This window comes from Coenobita brevimanus, chromosome 57 (genome assembly GCF_032717465.1).
Source record: "Coenobita brevimanus isolate Jiangsu-jjx chromosome 57, ASM3271746v2, whole genome shotgun sequence".
Lineage (NCBI taxonomy): Eukaryota > Metazoa > Arthropoda > Malacostraca > Decapoda > Coenobitidae > Coenobita > Coenobita brevimanus.
Window position 1 is genome coordinate 29,372,520 of NC_137010.1, and position 20,607 is coordinate 29,393,126.

Consider the following 20,607-nt stretch of genomic DNA (forward strand, 5'->3'; position numbering starts at 1 on the left):
ATATTTGTATAACTGGTAATATGTGTGGGCATGCATGTTCCATATCATTCCTCTCAAAACTATTTTCTTCTGTAAAAACTGATTGGATATTCTTATTTACTGCATCACAAATCTCCTCCTCGTGTATAGGTGAGCCCTCAACCGTAATGGATTGTATTTTATCTTTTACTTTGGTTTTGCTTCGGATGTAGCTGTAAAACAGCTTTGGTTGATCACTACTTTTAATTAAGATGTCCTTCTCAAATTGTTTTTGGGCTTCCCTCCTTATTCTTGTATAATCATTTCTTGCCTGTTTATAGTTGTTATATGCCCTCTCCCTATTGTCTCTTCTGTATCTGTTCCACAACAAATCTCCTTTTTGTTTTGATTTTTTACAGACTGTATTAAACCATTTCTTAATTTCTTTTCTGCTTCTTTGTGCTGTGGGATGTACTTCTGGACTCCTATTTCATAGAGTCCACAGAATTTTTTATATACAGCATTTAAATCTTGTCCTCTAAGCTCCTTTTCCCAATCTATTTATAAGAAGTACTTCTTTAGGTCATGGTAGTTTCCCTTTTTACAATTTAGGCTCTTTTTGTAATTTTCATTGCTGTTAACTGTCATATGCAATCCTGAAGTTGCGATTTAGTACTGCATGGTAGCTTTTGCCGAATGGAGGGTGATACATTGTCAATATCGTGTTCTTGCCTAATAAATATAAGATCTAGTACTGAGGGTACATCGAGTCTTCTTTTACTGGTCCTTTCCCTTACATGTTGCATTAGGAAAAACTCCTGCATAAGATCCAAGAGCTTTTGGTCCCAACAGCTTTCTTGGCTTATTATATCTAGAGTATTACAATTTATATTTGTATTAAAATCTCCAGTTAGTATAATTCTTTCCAATTTCTCTTCCATTCTATATAGTAATGCTCTTAAACTCTGAATTGTACTCTCTGCCAGATCCTCATATTTGCCTCTTTCCCATGTGTTTGATCTGGGTGGCATGTATAAATTTGCTACAATTACTTTCCCTTTAGATGTACTGATCTTTACTGCAATCAGTTCTACTAGTAAGGGTATATCTAGTTCTATTTCTCTGACTTTTAGATTTTTCTTTGTTAATATTAATATTCCTCCTCCTTATTTTAAGCTCCTATCTCTTCACCATATAATGTATTCCTCTAAGTTTAGGATGTCATTTGATATCCTTGGTGTTAATTTTGTTTCAGTTAGGCAAATTATATGTGGTTCATTTTCTCTGATATATTCATTCACCTCTAATAATTTAGATACCATTCCACCTACATTTGAGTACATCAACTTAATCATCTTGTTTACATACTTGTCATGACTTGGGTCTATTACCTTCCTGCTTTTATTCCCTCCTGGTTATGTACCAGTTTCGAACCTGCAATCCAATTACTTTGTAAAAAAAAATGTATTCTTCTCCATCTGATCTTCCCTCATTCTTTGTTTTTGCTTCCTCCCTCTTCTCTTTTAGTAATTCCAGCTCCTCTTGAGTTAGGAATCTTTTTATCTATACATTTTTTAATTCCTCTTTTTCCATTAGTTTCTTTGCATTTGTTAGTATTTCTTCCACAGTGCTTACACTCTGGAAGGTTACCTTTAGGGGTCTTGACTTATTTCTCTCATATTTCCCTAGCCTTTTGTGTTCCTGTGTCTTTATTACAGATTTCCTCTGATACTTCCTTCAATATGCTCATTACATTTGCCATCTCCTTTTTGTCTCTCGAGATCTTGTTTTTTATTTCTTCCTCTTCTATACCATTGATTACTATAGACTGGTTGATATCTGCTGAATCTCTGACCAATTTAGTATTGTTTTGGATTATTCCTTTCACTTCCTTTTTAATGCTACTCAACCCTTGTTTCACCATTTCAGCATATGTGATTTCCACAACATTTTTGTAGCTTTGCATCGTTTCATTCACCTGTGTTATCTTCTCCTCAATATCATTGCTATGAGCTACCAGACTGCTTACTTGCCTAACTGTCTCTGTATCATTTTTTAACTCTTCCATGATACTCTCGTGGTTGACTACTGTACTTGCCTTTTCATTAATTTTCCTTCTAAGTGAACCCACTTCTACTGTCAGCTCATCTATTGTTGTGTCTTTCTTGTTGACTTCCTTTCCTGATTTTTCTGTTTCTTCCTTCTGCATGTGCAACTGTTTCTTAATTTCATCCATTTCATTCTGAAATGCCATCTCCAACCTGTTTACCCATTCTACCAGCTTACTGTTCGTCTCCACTTCAACCAGTTCCTGGTAGAAATCATCATCCTGCTTTCTACCTTTATCCCTTTTCTTTTCCAAATTTGCTTTAATAAAGTAGGTGGACATCATGCGGTACCAAGAGCACAGATTCTTACATTCCCTGGCGCAGACAAAATAATTTATCAGCTGATGCTGCTGGGCACATTCCTGCACTACTTTGTTTATTTTGCTATTTGAACAAGAGTCTTACTTAAAACTTCTTCTTTTATATTAGGACACCATTTAGATTAACCTGGTATAGAGCTTGACTCATATAAAGATACTAATTCAGATATGGCCACTTGGCCAGGTTTGGCCAGATGTAGAGCAATGTGATGTGTGTTCTGTCTGCCCGGTGTGTATGTGTGTGTGTGTGCATGTGCATGGGGGGGGGGGTGGACTTCCAACTTCTTCCCAGTCAGTTCTGGTGTAAGACAGGGATGTGTCCTTGCCCCCACACTTTTCAACACATATGCATCGGGTACTGGACCAAGCTGAGTCGATGTCACTGTGGGGTATTAATTGGCAATTTCTGGGCTAATGATTTTGACTTTGCTGATGATGCAGTTATCCTAGTGGAGGCACTGGAGATACTACTGGGTGCCCTCAAGGAATTTCATGAGAATGTGAAATCATTGTGATTAAAGGTCTTTTGGGCCAAGATCATGGTCCAGGCATTTGGTGGCTTGTTGGATGAAACAGTTCAGTCTGTCCAAGCATGTGGTGAGGATACAGAAGTCTTGGAAGGATTCAGTTATCTTGGTAACATGGTCCATAACAACAGTAGATCAGACAGTGAGATCTCTCATTGCATGGGCCTGGCCTACGGGGTTATGAATTAATTTAATTCAGATATTTGGCACTGCTGTTATTTGAAAAGAAGGGCGAAAGTTCGCATCTTCAGAGTGATGGTGCTCCCTGTCTTACTTTATGGCTGTGAGACATGGACACTAAACAGTAACTTGACATGGCAAATTGACTCCTTTGGTCCCAGGCGTCTTCGCAGGATCATGGGATATCGCTGGTACAGCTGCGTGTGTAACAAGCAACTACTCTATGAGACTGAATCAAGGCCTATTACGCACATAATATGTCAACGTCAACTCACGCTATGTGGGCACATGGCCTGCTTTCCTGAGGCTGATCATGCTCACAGGGTGACCTCTGAATGAGTTAACCCAGGGTGGTGGAGGCCAAGGGGAAGGCCACATAACTCATGACTGATGCAGGTCAATCACTCCTGTCAGGAGAAACTTAGAGGAGGAAGAGTCACTGTCTGGAGAGTTGCACAGAGGGACCTGTGTGGGTGAAGTCGGAGGGTGAATGAGGCTATGCATCCCATGGTTTTTGCCCCTTCTTGAGTGACTGATTGCTAACAACTCCTAGTACCAAAGCACCAGCTCCCACGAGTAAAACAACTCCTACAATAATAGTAATACAATCCTACTATTAACCCTTTCACATGTGTATAAGTTAATAACTTTTGTGGGACATAATGCGCCTGCTTTTCTCCCCTACCGCCCCGCCCGCTGCATGCTTCAAATATGTGTATTCTCAGCTTATTTTCACCACCCTAACATATTCATTTTGCTACAAAACCCACATATGACTATTCATCGATGTTTGTTCTACACGATAAGGAGGTTAGTGAGGGATGTTAAAGTTACAGGAAGTGAGGAGTGTGTGCAGCAGCACAAACTATTGATTTGTGATATGGTGCTTAAAGAACAAGTGATGAAAAAGAGGACTTATGTACCTAGGAGGAAAATATGGAAGCTGAAAAACCAAGTAGTAAGGGATGCCTTCTACAGCGAATTGAGGAGAGTTGTGGCTGAACAGGGAGCTGTAGACAGAGGCGTTAATGAACAGTACAGAGCCCTCAAGAACAATTTCTTGAGAGTTACTGATGTAACATGCGGCTGGACAAGAGGACCACCAAGACATAAAGTAACTTGGTGGTGGGATGAGGGTGTAGAAGCTGCAATTAAGGAGAATTAGAAGGCTTTTCTGGGAATGGAAGAAGGGTGGTAGCAAAGAGGAATATTTGGCTGCCAAGCGTATGCTAGAAGAGAGGTATACAGGGCAAAGTCTGAGTCACAGAGACAATTACTTGATAACCTAAATCATGGGGAAAGGAAAAATATATTTAGGGTGGCAGGTCAGGTGAAGAGGGATAATCGGGATATTATAGGTGAGCAGTGTGTGAAGAATGATGAAGGAAGGGTAGTGGTGAACAATGGGGATATTAACCCCTTAACCGCGGGGCGTCACTTTCGTGACGCTTGGAAGCAAGGGATCATACCGCGGGGCGTTGCTTTTGTGATTGTGTTATTTTGAATTCACCCGGGCTTCCAAGTGGGGGCTTGTATCATCTATCAGTACTGCCAATGTCCAACACTAGTCAGCACTCCTAATCTCATCTGTACTCCCATCCATTGTTGACAATTTAGCCATTTCTCCCCATTCTTGACTCCCCTCCCTACCCCCCCTCCATTACCCTATCCTCTCGCCTGCCCGGCCGTGCTATGCTAAGTAAATCTTCCCTGGAATTTTTCACTGATTTCATCCAATGAAATAAGCCCTATGCCCTATTCTTATACCAAATAATATATACAAGAAAGAAATAAGGTAAGTGAGAGTGCCATACACCTGGAATTGGCTAATTATCACCTGACAACACCTCATGTGCACTCGTTCGCTAATTTTCGCTGTTTATTTCTCCTTGAAATATGCCGTATAATCTATTTTCGTAATAAAAATACATATAAGGAGGGAAGGGAGAAGCCTAAGTGATATTTACATTCACCTGGAACTACCTAATTTATAATGTATTGTCTAGATTTCCTGCCAATCATTTCAGTGCTATACATAGCTGTTTCAAGAGCTAATGTTGGTAGTACTGAATATCCCTAAGTAGGCCTCCACCCCGGCCCTCCCTTATCAGTTCACTCTCATCTTCCGAAGTGGAGGTACGTCTGTTTCCTCTTGCTGACTTCAGGGACTTTTCACCCCCATGCAAAGGGCCCAGTGACCTTTACCCCCTACTAAACCTCGTGTGGAAAGAGGTAAAGAGCTGACAACTGATAAAAGAGTGACTACGATCTTTCTATTGAGTAAAACAGTGCAAGTGGAATTGTAAATAATGTGTAAACAGCAAGTGAAAGTAATGAATGTAAATATACGTGAACAGTGGAAAATAGTTTTATAAATTACTTCAAGTGACAGTGCATAACAGTGTAAATAAAATAGAAATGTAAATAACGTAAATAAAATAGAGAACGTAAATAGAAATGTAAATGAGTAGTATTATAAGAATACGAGTATATACCCTAGGAGTAATGAAAGTGAAAGTTTCACTCTAGCATGTCTGAATACTATGAGTTATGAGAGTGAAGATGAAAGTGACATTCACTCTCAATGCTAGTATACAGGACGAGAAAGTGAATGCTACGTATTTTACTGAAAGAAATTGAATCCCTACAGTGACAATAAACTAATACTACTGAAGGAAACTTATGGATAAAGACTGTAGATATATTTAAGTGTTATATAGTAATAGAAATATAAAGTGTGAGGGGTTTTATGAATAATACATGACAGAGTACCAAGAGCAAACTAGCTCAAGTGTGACGGTCAGACGCACTCATAATTTTCATTACTTTCACAATGGTTTTTTTTTTGGAATATGGATCCCAAACCACTTGAAAATCATAGAGTAGTGTTTATAGTGTTAATATCTGGCTGTGGTAATCATATTACGGGTTGTCAGGAAGTGTAAAGTGGAGACTTCGTTACCCAACTTCAGAGGTCTCCACAAGTCCTACGGTAACTGAAGAAGGCTCAACAAACATTCCAGGAGAAAGCTGAAGGTATGTGCCATAAGCATATGTAATTTTAATATTCTAGGACTAATAACTAATTTTTGGCAAATATTTTTTGAGAGTCTATCGGAGCCCGAATAACCCCACGGCACACGCAAAACATTGGTAAACATGCCCGCGGTGTAGGGGTTAAAGATGCATGGAGAGAGCATTATAACCGGTTGTTGAATGAGGAGTTTGACTGGGACAGGGAAGGTTTGGAGCCAGCAGATCCAGTGTCTGGCCCTTGGCCTTTGATTGATACTGCTACTGTGAGTGAGGCAATAGGCAGGATGAGGGTGGGGAAGGCAGCAGGTGTGTCTGGGTTGACTGCGGAAATGTTGAAGGCCTCAGGCGATATAGGGGTGAGTTTAGTCACTGACCTGATAAATAGGATAATTTATGAGTGTGTTGTCCCAGATGATTGACTGAAGAGTGTAATTGTAAATGTGTATAAAGGGAAGGGTGATGCCCTGGAAAGAGGAAATTATAGAGGTATACAGCTTTTAGAACAGATACTGAAGGTAATGGAGAGAGTTTTAGAAGGTATGATTAGAGAAAGAGTGAATACTGATGAGATGCAGTTTGGGTTTATGCCAGGTAGGGGGAACACTGATGCCACATTCATTGTTCGACAGCTCCAGGAAAAGTATATTGGTAGGAGAAGGGATCTTTATTTTGTTTTTGTTGATTTGGAAAAGGCCTTTGACAGAGTCCCTAGAGAGGTGGTGAAGTGGGCAATGAGAAAGCTTGGCTTGGAGGAGTGGCTGGTTAGGGTGGTTATGGCCATGTATGTGGGTGCTCACACCCAGGTGAGAGTGAATGGAGATTTGAGTGATGAGTTTTCCATGAATGTTGGTGAGCATCAGGGGTCAGTCTTGAGTCCCATGTTGTTTATCATGGTACTTGAAGCCCTTTCATGTGACTTTAGAAGCGGACTCCCGTGGGAGTTGTTGTATGCTGATGATTTGGTGTTGATTGCAGGGAATGAAAGGGAGGCGGAGGAAAGGTTTAGGAAGTGGAGAGACGGTATGGGGCAAAAGGGTTTAAGGGTAAATGCAGATAAAACAAAAGTGATGATATCTAGGGTTGGTGGCAGTACTGTCAAAGACGAGGGAGAGTGGCCATGTGCAGTTTGCCACAAGGGTGTGGGAAGTAATTCCATCTTGTGCGGTGTGTGTGATAAATGGGTGCATAAGAGATGTAGTAGTATCAGAGGTAGACTGCGAGATAATGCTAATTTTATGTGTACGGCGTGCCAGGGTGAGCAGGTGGAGATTGTCAGACGTGAAAAGATTGAACTTGCTGGTGAATCTCTTGAGTGTGTGGAAGAGTTTTGTTATTTGGGAGACACGGTGTGTGCTAGAGGTGGGGCTGGAGCTAGCTCTGTGGCTAGGGTGAGAAGTGGTTGGAAGAAGTTCAGGGAGCTCTTGCCTCTCCTGACATTGAGAGGGCTCTCCCTACGTGCTAAGGGGTCTTTGTATGCAGCATGTGTTAGGAGTGTAATGCTGTATGGCAGTGAGACCTGGACAGTGAAGAAGGAAGACATTCGCCGGCTCAGACGTACAGAAATGACAATGATTAGATGTATGTGCACTGCGTCCCTGCATCCAAGGCCTGGAGGGGCTGGGTTTACAATGGAAGAGTTGAGAGGTAGGATGGGACTGGAATGTATTGGTGTTGTGATGAGGAGAGGTAGATTGAGGTGGTCTGGACATGTGGAGAGGATGGGGGATGATAATTAGGTGAGGAAGGTGAGAAGTGTTAATATTGGGGGTGGGGTTATGAGGGGTAGACCGAGAAAGACATGAGACGAGGTCATTAAGTGTGACCTTAGGGTTAAGGGACTGAACAGGAAGGCTGCAATGGATCGTTCAGCGTGGAGAGCCGCCATTAGGTGACCAAGGCCGACACATGCAAGCATGTTGGAGTCTTTAAAAAAAAACGAAAACGAAAACATACGTTAGGGCCGTGTGAAAAAACATTCAAGAGCATACATTTCACTTCCTAACATCATTAGTTGAACATTTACTACCCAATCTCTACATGTTATACCATCACTGGAAAGAGAATTTTATTAGCTTTCGAATGCCAGAGGTCCCAGTTTGATACGAGGTACGTTGTTCGAGTAATAAGCAAAAAAGTAAAACCCTTTTCCAGCAGACAGTAGATTTTTTTTATTCGGGGTGCTCTAGTGAAAAACTTTTTGTGCCACTGTCATGTTTTCATTTTATCATCCTATGCAGAATTTAATTGGCTTTCATTTGAGCCCAAACGGTGATCCTAGGCCTCATAGTTTTCAAAAAAAATGCAAAAAACTACGGTGCACCCATGCCGTGTCGTGACTGTAGGGCAGTTTTCTTCCTTCCTCTAAGTTGCTGTAGGTATTTCACCAATTGTTTGTACACTAGATATGCACACTATATTTACACGATTCACTGTCACTATTGTTATAGTTGAATACTCACATTTGGTGCTGGGTAGAGGCAGTGTAGTTGATTAGAAACAGTAGCATAATCTTCATTGGGTCAACGGTTGATAACAACCAAGATTGCTTCACAAACACCAACTATCCTATTGCAAACACCAAATCTAATCACAACAAAGTTGAAACACTATACACAAGCACTACTGGCATAGTGAAATGTGTTGCACGGCCGGGATGGGAGTAAGAGTGGAAATCTAAAGGGACAGAGCTGTGCAGTACTTTCCCCACTCACAGCTCATTTGGTACTGAATAACCTGTCCACTCTCTTGCTGGTATCAGGACCCACAGTTGCCAACTCATTACTTTTGACAAGGAGCAGGGAAACTATGACGCCTCCAAAAATGATGCCGATCGGCCGAAAACTTTTCATCTGACGAAAGTTTTTATGCTTTAATGATGCCAAAAGCATCAATGAGTATAGTCGCAGCCACACCCATATGATGACAAACGCATCATCGTGTACGAAGGGGTTAAAACCATTCCTACTACTAAAACAACTCCAGCTACTAAGACTACAACTCCCCTTATCACTGCTAGTACTAAAACAATAACTCTTACTACTAAAACAACTCCTAATGCTGCATGAAAACTACAACTCATTCTACTAAAACTACAGCTCCTACCTACTACTAATATACAACTCATACCAAACTACACCTCATGCTACTAAAACAACTCCTACTACAAAAATTGGATCTCCTAAAACAACAAAAACTACAGCTAAAACTGCAACTCCTATAATTAAAATTACTACCATACTGCTCCTACTACTAAAACAATAACTACTAATAAAACTAAAATTTTTACTACTACAGTTGGCAACTCTTACTACTATATTAAAACTACAACCCTTCCAACTTACTTATACACTTTGGGATCTGTCCAGTCCAGGTATTCTGTGTGCAGGTGGCAAAGCGATCTCCATCCACTCTGGTAAAACCCTTGCGACATCTGAACTTGGCCACTCGACCCCTAGACCGCATCACAACTCGACCATTCTCCAGTTCTATCCTGGGGCATCGTGCTCTCGATCTTCTCTCTGAGGGGGTTAGGGATAGAAGACTAAGAACATTTACCACATCAACATCAATACTGTCATCATCATCATAATCTTCACCATTGCTACCACCACCACACAACCAACATCATCCTAACCTTCTTTCCCACTACAGTACTGTAATATATACACACGGTGACTACCACCACCACCACCTCAACCACCATCATCACCATAACCCTCTTTCCCACTACTGTAATACATACAGTGTTAGGGTTTCAGAAACTGGACAAGAAAGTACAAAAGGCAAAGAACTATCAGAGTGAGTGCCTGGTAAAATAATCACTATCATCACTTAAAATTTATTTGCCATTCCTCATAGACTCAAACGTACAGAGATGGACAATGGCTGGATGGATGTGAAGAGTTGAGAAGAAACATGGGACTGGAATGTATGGTGCTGGGATGAGGAGGAGTGGATTGAGATAGTTTGGGCATGTGGAGATGATGGAGGATGACAATTAGGTGTGGAAGGTGAGAAGTGTGAGACTATGTGGTTGGGTTGTGAGAGGCAAAATAAAAAAAGACCTGGGAGAAGGTCATACAGTGCGGCCTCAGGGATATGGGACTTAATAGGAAGGCTGCCAAAGATCGATTAGCATGGAAAGCTGCCATCAGGTGATCAAGGCCGACCCATTTCATGATGCATGGGCATAGGCAAAGGAAAAGAGAGTGAGGAAGACAGTTCCTCAGTTAACCAGCTGCATCCAGCGAGGACTGAGTTAACAACTTAATAGTTACATTAAAGAATGAGACAAAAATGGCATGACAGTGCACTGCTAGACATGTACGGCACATCCACTGCAATGGGGGAGGGGTGCAATCAGACAGTTCAAAAGAAATGACCATGTAAATAACAATGACTGTAGGAAAGAGCTGCAACACTGCAGTGAAGAGATACTGAAGGCAGTAGGTAAGGGAGGAGCTGGTGAGACAAATAGCCTTTAATGCTACCCTGCTTAGAAGAGCTGTAAATAGTAAGCCAACCCTGACATCAAAGTCTTGCTCCACATTATCTATCTATCTATAGCCAGACGCTTTAATCCCGTAAGGGGTGGCCACAAACAAATCACCTGCACGTCATCCTGCCCCCTGCCATCTTGCTGCCCTCCCCCCCATCTCCCATATACCTCTCCACTTCATCCCTCTATCTCATCCTTGGTTTCCCCCTCCCTCTCCCCTCCTCCACCTCATTCACGTACTCTCTCCTTGTTAGTCTCTCGTTCTCCATCCTCACCACATGGCCAAACCACCTCAGTGTATTTTTCCTAAAGCTTTCTATTGCATCCACATCCACACCACAATGCTCCTTCAATTTCTCATTTGTCAGTCTGCCCCTCCATGTAACTCCACATGCTCCTCTCAGATATTTTATTTCCGCTGCTCTCACTCTTGGCTTGTGTCCTTCCTACAACGTCCAAGCTTCGTTTCCATATGTTAGAGTTGGTATCACAATACTGTAATACCATGCAGTGACTTTTTTACTTCCATATTTCTTTTCATTGCTATCAAAGAATGAGTAACCTTTATTTGCTGCTGTAGTCTTTGAAGTGTTTCACCCTCTAAACTTCCATCCTTCCTCAATGCACTCACATTTTCCATTTCCTCACCATCCAATCTCACTGTGCATTCAGTGACTTCATTTCTCTCAAAGACCAAATCTTTACCCTTACGGTATCTACATTCACCATTAGACTCTGCTTCTTACACAGACTCCCAAACTCATTCACCAAGCCTCAAATTTCCCCTTTGTCTTCACTTAACAATACAGTCTCATCTGCAAACAACACAACAGGGAATTTCCACACACTCTGTGCTCTCATTACGGCTACTCCAATACCCACTGCTACCTTATATCTCTTTTATAACTCTATCCATATACAGACTGAACAGGCTTGGAGACATGACATCCCTGTTTCAATCCAATGATCAGATAAAAAAAATTCACGCAGTTCACCATCCACATGCACTGCAGCCTTAGTCTCCTCTTCATGGTATTCAACAGCTCCCCATTAACTCCAAGTATCCCATTTATTTTCCACATTCCTTGTCTATCCACTCTGTCATATGCTTTCTCCAAATCCATGAAGGCTGCATACAACTTCTTTCTCTTCCCTAGAAACTTTTCCACTAGAGACCTTAGGATGGATATCTGATCTACACAACCAATTCCCTTCCTAAAACCTCCCTGTTTTTATCCAACTAACTCCTCTGTTATTTCCCTAATTCCATCAATAAGTATCCTACCTTTCCTATTACACTAAGACAACAAATGAGTAGCGCCGCGGGAGAAGAATCCAAGCGCCCTTTTTAAAAAATGGCAGAAATCGCTCCTAAAGTTTGCCTTTAAGAAATGTAAAAAATCTCAATAACCAACCCTACGATTTTTATGTTTCACGTCAAAATAAACCTTAAAGCATCAGCTTCATAATGGTATGAAAAAAACTTATGACAATACTTATTTAGTAATTATTATTAATTAATAATACCAATCACGTGCATGAAGAGTTCAGCTAAATGTCATCTTTTCCTGCAAAGAATGATTAGAGACATGATTATAACACTAATATTAGGGGTACTTACCACACTGGAGTGACTTGACTGTTGAATGTTGATTCTTCCCCCCTCCCCCCCATCCCCCCAGGATTAGTTGCAATAATCAAGCAAGTTGTCATCCTCTTCAGGGAGGGCGATGTTGTGCTTGACTCTGCCAGCTTCGTAACCTTCCCAAAGCACCCATCACGGCAAGGATTACCAATTGCACATGCAGAAACCCCTTTCTTGGTTTTATAACTCATGAAGGCTTGGCCTAGATTATGCTTCACCTTGGCCACAACACTGCCCCACTCCTCCACATTTCGAGGCCTTTTTCTCCCTCTTCCTTGCTCCACTTCACTCTCACTATCACTCGCGTCACGAAGAACAGCAATAGCTTGTGGGCTATCAACATCACTGCTAGAATCATGAGCAGCCATGGCTATAAAATCCAAAAAAGCACAGATAATCCAAAAGTCAATGTTAATGGCGGCCGAGGGAGAGTGAGACAGAGGCTGTCCTTGCTTCCTCGAGACAGCCGCAGCAAGCTGATTGGCTGCGCGCGGCCTACGTCACGGCATCAGGTTCCGAGTCATTGGCCGGCTGGCTGTGACGGCACAGCACGTCATTCCTTTTGACGCTCTGATTGGCTGGCGGCCACCACGCCACCCTGTTTGGTGCTTGGATTCTTCCCTCTCGGTGGTGTTGTACATCCTGTGACAATCTGTCATACAGGCTGGCATACGTTGTTATTCTATAGCATTTTCGACCCTATCAGCACAGAGAGAGAAGCATCCATCTCCCACCACACGGTAAAGGATGCATCTGGCTGCCGTTTGAGCGGGAAATCGGGGTTTGGCGGGTGGTGGCGCTTGGATTCTTCTCCCGCGGTGCTACCCAAATGCCCATATGATTACCACACACTTCCTTTTCCCGTTCTCCTTTGTTCAGGGGAATAATTATACCTGACTTCTAATGCTCTGGGAATCTACCTCTCTCCCGAGCCAATCTGCACATCTTCCATATCCATTCTACGCCTATCTCTCCCCCATGCTTCAGCATTTCACCACACACTCCATCAATTCCTGTTTTCCTCTCCATTTTGACATTCTTCACTGCTTCCACTACTTTCATCCTACTTCCTTCTCCCAGCCATTCCTCAGCCACTTACACTCGCATTACTTTCATTCTCTGTGTATAACAATTCCTCAAAGTGTTCTCTCCATCTGCTCACTTTTTCTTCTTTCTCCACTAGCAATCTACCATTTTTACCTTTCACTCCCATACTACCTTTAATTTAACTTACCAGGCTATCACATTTTCAGTAGTGAAAGGAAGAGCAGAGCAGGGGGCAGTGTGTTGCTATATACGTAATGAATCAGGATTTCATCCAGTCGTAATTACCAGACCACTTACTGAAAACAGCAACACTATTTATATTCAGCTTGGATATGAACCTTGTCATAAAATCGCACTTGGATTAATACATCGTCCACCCAGCCAGCCACTCAACATCGACAATGAAATCTATGATCAAACTGCCAAAATCTTTTATATGCAAAGCATCATAATATTTGGTGATTTTAATTTACCAGTTCCAAAATGGGGAGAAGCCCTACCCTTGCACACAGGGGTGGACCTATAAAAAAAAACTTACAGGAAAGTTCATTGTATCAGTTTATAAATTATCGAACACATGGAGCTAACATCCCAGATCTTGTCTTAGCCACATCAGAAAATTTTGTGAGTAAGGTTATTGTAGGAGAAGAATTTAGTACACGTGATCATCGTATAGTTACATAAACATTAAAATTAGTGAAGACAAAGTCAAAGTCAGTTGCAAGAAAGTGCCCAACTACAAGATGGCAAATTTTAATAATACAGTATAAAGGCAATTGTAGGTGCAGGTGACTGGCATCTGATTGTCGAAACATTAGATATCAATGATGCATGAAAATTTTTTACAGAAACTCTAAACAATGCAGTCAGGCTATGTGTTCCAATGTGCAACAGAAGGCCTATCAAAAATTCTACACATAAATGGTGGAACTCTGATATTAAACACTGTCTGGTAGCAAAGAATCATGCATACAAAAATTATACTACCACAAAGAGTCAAAGTGATAAAACCAAAGATGATGTTCTTCGACAACAGGCTAAAAAAATTTATTAAATGCAGTATGAAAAACCTTGACGTACATATTGCCAGAATCAGTAAATCAAATTCCAAAGAATTTTTCACTTGCATACGAAGCAACAAGGTAATACCATCAATTAGACCCTTAATTACATATAATGGAGAGAGTGCCGATGATGAAACTAAGATGGCAAAAATTCTAAATGATGTAGGAGGAGGCTGTAGCACGGGCCAAACAGGGTAGTACTCCCGAGGGGAATGGGAATGCTGGTGATAGGGAGAGCTGGAGCTCCTGTTTCACTAGCTATCCAACCATCCCCCTTTTGCTGACTTTTTCAGTGCAACAAGTAACATGGAGAGTAGAGCAGCATACTCTCCCAAACATTTCCTCTAACTATCTATGCACTACACCACATGCACTTTACATTTCACACAACGTATCCCACTACAGTACAGGGGTTGGCGCCAGCAAGGGCATGCAGCCAGAAAATTTTGTCCCCGCTACCTAGTGGCGGACTTCTAGGGGGAGGCGTGGCAGGGGTTCCGCCGGCATAGATCGTGGGTCCAGGGGCAGATGGGGCTCGGGCCTGTGATAGAGGGTACAGGGCATTGCGGTTCCCAGGCTGCCGCTTCCGCCCAATAGAGAGGGGCCCGAACCTGGGAGTAGCGCCCCAGGAGGCTGCCCTATCAGTGGGTGTATAATGGCGGGATAGTTGCAGTGCAAAGGTGCACTTGGAAGGTGTCCCTGCAGCTGTCCTGGCAGGGTGCCCCGAGGCCACTACCACAGCCACTGGTAAGCTGGTGGGCTAGGGGTCCCAGATCCATTGCCTGGACCTGGGATTGTGCAGTGAGTGGGACCTGTGCTGTGTTTGTCCCCCTTTATTAATACTGAAGATGACAAACAAAAGTTTCAAAGCAAGCCTAAGGACAGTAAATCACCCATGGGGATGAAGGTGGGTTCATGGAATGTGGGAAGTTTGAGGGGAAGAGCGGGGGAAGTCGTTCAGGCATTCAGTAGGAGGTGAGTGGATGTGGCGGGTTTGCAGAAAGTCCGGTACAGGGGTGGATCAGCCAGAAAGATTGTTGGGAAGGACGGTTGCTATAAGTTCTTTTGGCAGGGGGGAACAGAAGGATATGGAGGTGTTGGTGTGATGGTTGCAGAGAAATGGGTGGAATATGTTATGAATATTTTGAGAGTAGGCGATAGGATATTGGTAGTGAAAATTCTGTTGGGAAGAAAGATAGCTGCGATTATATCGGCACATGCTCCACAGGCAGGATTGGATGAATCAGAGAAAGATAGATTTTGGGATGATTTAATACGTGTAGTGGGTGGTATGCGGGATGATGAGATGGTGATTTTGGGAGGGGACTTCAATGGTCATGTAGGTGAAGCAGCACAGGGTTATGAAGGAGTGCATGGGGGATGTGCGTAAAGTCTAAGGAACGCAGAAGGGGAAAGGATACTCGAGTTTGCGGAGGCAACGGACATGATTGTGTGCAACACATATTTTAGGAAAAGAGACAGCAGGTTTATTACGAATGAGTCTGGGGTAAATAGCAGTCAGATAGATTATTTTCTGGTTAGGAGGGCTGATACGAGGTTAGTGAGGGATGTTAAAGTAATAGGAAGTGAGGAGTGTGTGCAGCAGCACAAACTATTGATTTGTGATATGGTGCTTAAAGAACAAGTGATGAAAAAGAGGACTTATGTACCTAGGAGGAAATATGGAAGCTGAAAAACCAAGCAGCAAGGGATGCCTTCTATTGCGAGATGAGGAGAGTGGTGGCTGAACAGGGAGCTGTAGACAGAGGCGTTAATGAACAGTATAGAGCCCTCAAGAGCAATTTCTTGAGAGTTACTGATGTAACATGCGGCTGGACAAAAGGACCACCAAGACACAAAGTAACCTGGTGGTGGGATGAGGGTGTAGAAGCTGCAGTTAAGGAGAAAAGAAGGCTTTTCTGGGAATGGAAGAATGATGGTAGCAAAGAGGAATATTTGGCGGCCAAGCGTAGGGCTAGAAGAGAGGTATACAGGGCAAAGTCTGAGTCACAGAGACATATACTTGATAACCTAAATCATGGGGAAAGGAAAAATATGATATTTAGGGTGGCAGGTCAAGTGAAGAGGGATAATCGGGATATTATAGGTGAGCAGTGTGTGAAGAATGATGAAGGAAGGGTAGTGATGAACAGTGAGGATATTAAAGATGCATGGAGAGAGCATTATAACCAGTTGTTGAATGAGGAGTTTGACTGGGACAGGGAAGGTTTGGAGCCAGCAGATCCGGTGTCTGGCCCTTGGCCTATGATTGACACTGCTACTGTGAGTGAGGCAATAGGCAGGATGAGGGTGGGGAAGGCAGCACGTGTGTCTGGGTTGACTTCCGAAATGTTGAAGGCCTTAGGCGATATAGGGGTGAGTTTAGTCACTGACCAAATGAATAGGATTATTTATGAGTGTGTTGTCCCAGATGATTGGCTGAAGAGTGTAATTGTAAATGTGTATAAAGGGATGGGTGATGCCCTGGAAAGAGGAAATTATAGAGGTATACAGCTTTTAGATCAGATAATGAAGGTAATGGAGAGAGTTTTAGAAGGTATGATTAGAGAAAGAGTGAATATTGATGAGATGCAGTTTGGGTTTATGCCAGGTAGGGGGACCACTTATGCTATATTCATTGTTTGTCAGCTTCAGGAAAAATATATTGGTAGGAGAAGGGATCTATATTTTGTTTTGGTTGATTTGGAAAAGGCCTTTGACAGAGTCCCTAGAGAGGTAGTGAAGTGGACAATGAGAAAGCTTGGCTTGGAGGAGTGGCTGGTTAGGGTGGTTATGGCTATGTATGTGGGTGCTCACACCCAGGTAAGAGTGAATGGAGATTTGAGTGGAGTTTTCCGTGAATGTTGGTGTGCATCAGGGGTCAGTTTTGAGTCCCATGTTGTTTATCATGGTACATGAAGCCCTTTCACGTGACTTTAGAAACGGACTGCCGTGGGAGTTGTTGTGTGCTGATGATTTGGTGTTGATTGCAGAAAACGAAAAGGAGGCGGAGGAAAGGTTTAGGAAGTGGAGAGATGGTATGGGGCACAGGGGTTTAAAGGTAAATGCAGATAAAACAAAAGTGATGATATTTAGGGTTCGTGGCGGTACTGTCAAAGACGAGGGAGAGTGGCCATGTGCAGTTTGCCACAAGGGTGTGGGAAGTAATTCCATCTTGTGCGGTGTGTGTGATAAATGGGTGCATAAGAGATGTAGTGGTATCAGAGGTACACTGCGAGATAATGCTGATTTTATGTGTATGGCGTGTCGGGGTGAGCAGGTGGAGATTGTCAGACGTGAAAGGATTGAACTTGCTGGTGAATCTCTTGAGTGTGTGGAAGAGTTTTGTTATTTGGGAGACATGTTGTGTGCTGGAGGTGGGGCTGGAGCTAGCTCTGTGGCTAGGGTGAGAAGTGGTTGGAAGAAGTTCAGGGAGCTGTTGCATCTCCTGACATTGAGAGGGCTCTCCCTACGTGCTAAGAGGTCTTTGTACGCAGCATGTGTTAGGAGTGTAATGCTGTATGGCAGTGAGACCTGGGCAGTGAAGGAGGAAGACATTCGCTGGCTCAGACATACAGAAATGACAATGATTAGGTGGATGTGCAGTGCGTCCCTGCATCCAAGGCCTGGAGGGGCTGGGTTTACGATGGAAGAGTTGAGAGGTAGGATGGGACTGGAGTGTATTGGTGTTGTGATGAGGAGAGGTAGATTGAGATGGTTTGGACATGTGGAGAGGATGGGGGATGATAATTGGGTGAGGAAGGTGAGAAGTGTTAGTATTGGGGGTGGGGTTAGGAGGGATAGACCAAGAAAGACATGGGACGAGGTCATTAAGTGTGACCTCAGGGTTAAGGGACTGAACAGGGAGGCTGCAATGGATCGTGCAGCGTGGAGAGCCGCCATTAGGTGACCAAGGCCGACACATGCAAGCATGTTGGGGCCTTTAAAAACGAAAACGAAAACATACTTTCTTCCCGTCAGTTATTACAACAGAAAGTACACATACCGATTCCTGCGGTTTCCCCAGTTACTATAGAAAGGGGCAACATAATCAATGACATTACAGTGAGTGACCACAATGTACTACTTGCAATTAACAAATTAAGGAGAATAAAACAGCGGGATGGACAAAACATCTCCACACATATTAAAGGTTTTACAGAATGAAATATGGAAGCCTTTATTTGAACTTTTTAGCTTATCACTAAAGAGCACCAAGGCGTCACACAAATGGAAGCTTGCAAACGTGACCCTGATATTCAAAAAGGGCAATAGAACACAACCTGAAAACTACCTCCCAATTAATTTAACATCGGTAGCTTACAAATTGCTTGAGACTATTATCAGTAACAAATTTGTGAAACAATTAGAAACAATCTCATCAAAGATTCACAACATGGTTTTCAGAATAATCACTCCGGCCTCACGAATCTGTAGGACTTCTTCAACAATATAACAAAGATATACAACAAGACTAAATCTGTTAATGATATCTACCTTGATTTTCAAAAGGCTTTTGACAAAGTTCCACACAGTAGACTCTTTCAGAAGCTAAAGGCATATGGTTCCAGTGGCAGAGTGCTCAGGTGGATTGATGATTGGCCTAGCAGATGAAAGCAAGGAGTTGTAATAAATGGAAAAGAATCAGGATAAATGTTACAAGTGGAGTGCCACAGGGTTCAGTTTTAGGTTCCATTCTTTTTTCTAACTATTGCCAGACACCTTCATCCTGTAAGGGATGACCACAAGCAAATCACCTCCATGTCTCCCTGTCCCTTGCCTTTTCACTGCCCTGCTCCCAGCTCACACCTCCCTATCTCATGTACCTCTCAAATCCATCCCTCCATCTCATCCTTGGCCTCCCCTTCCCTCTCCCCCCTCCCACCTCACTCACATACACTCATCAGTCTCTCACTCTCCATCCTCTCCATATGGCCAAACCACCTCAATGTATTTCTTCTAGAGCTTTCTATCTCATCCACATCCACACCACAATGCTCCTTCAATTTCTCATTTGTCAGTCTGTCTCTCCATGTGACTCCACATGTTCCTCTCAAATAACTAATTTCCACTGCTATCACTCTTGACATGTGTCCCTCCAACAAGGTCCAAGCTTCACTTCCATACAACTGAGTTGGTACCACAATACTGTCATGCAATAACTATTTTATTTCCATGCTCACTTCCCTGTTTCTTATCACTGCTTTCAGAGAACTAGCAACCTTTCTCCCTTGTTGTACCCTTTCAAGCATTTCACCTTCTAAACTTCCATCCTTACTCATCACACATAAATGATACTGATGCTAAATTATGTTGCATGATTTCAAAATTTGCTGATGATACTAAAATAGGTAACAGAGCAGACAGAGCATTGCACAGGCAAGCAGTTCAGAGAGAATTTGATGAACTGTTTAACTGGGCCCAAACTTGGATTTCAATATTCCATCCATCCATCCATAATCCAATTCTACATTGCCCCATGAGGAATGTAGGAGCCCAGGGCTAGGCAAGTTGGTTCTGACATTTAAGATAAGAGTGACCAGCCTCACCCATCGCTGAGAGGCACCACGTAAGCAATTAACCTCAACCACCCTTTGGATATAAACCGTCACTGGCTCAATCCAACTGGAGCGCCATATTTACTAAGTAAACCACCAGGCGCCATAATTTGGTTATATGGTTACCACCCAGAGTAATAAATGGTTTCCTGGTGTACAGGCAACCATTTGGCTTGTCACTCAGTGTAGAGTTACCCATAGGCAGAAGGAAGAGGTTTAATAAATGTAAAGTACTAAACATTGGCAGTAAATATGTAAGGGCTAGTTATAACATGAATAATGTCCAATGTGATAGAGTAAACCATGAAAAAGAGATAGGAGTTAAAATAACAAACAATCTAAAACCACGCAAACAATGTACAGAAGCTGTAAAAAAAGCCAATAAACTGACTGGGTTCATGGTTAGGGCATTTGATTATAAATCCAATAATATTGTGATACCAACTCTAACGTATGGAAGTGAAGCTTGGACATTGTTGGAAGGACACAAGTCAAGAGTAAGAGCAGTGGAAATGAGTTATTTAAGAGGAGCCTGTGGAGTCACGTGGAGAGACAGGCTGATGAATGAGGATATAAAGGAGCGTTGTGGTGTGGATGTGGATGTGATAGGAAACGTTATGAGGAACACACTGAGGTGGTTTGGCCATGTGGAGAGGATGGAGGGTG

At 42.5% G+C, this 20,607-nt stretch overlaps 1 protein-coding gene across 1 annotated transcript in view; it reads right to left on the reverse strand.

The window, feature by feature from the left end:
• The window catches only part of LOC145402125 (uncharacterized), a 192,097-nt gene that overhangs the window by 93,422 nt on the left and 78,068 nt on the right, over nucleotides 1-20,607 (reverse strand). Inside the window, exon 2 of the mRNA XM_080274242.1 lies at nucleotides 9,471-9,647. Within this exon, the coding sequence (XP_080130368.1) occupies nucleotides 9,471-9,647 (177 nt within the window). The remainder of the gene's footprint in view (nucleotides 1-9,470; nucleotides 9,648-20,607) is intronic.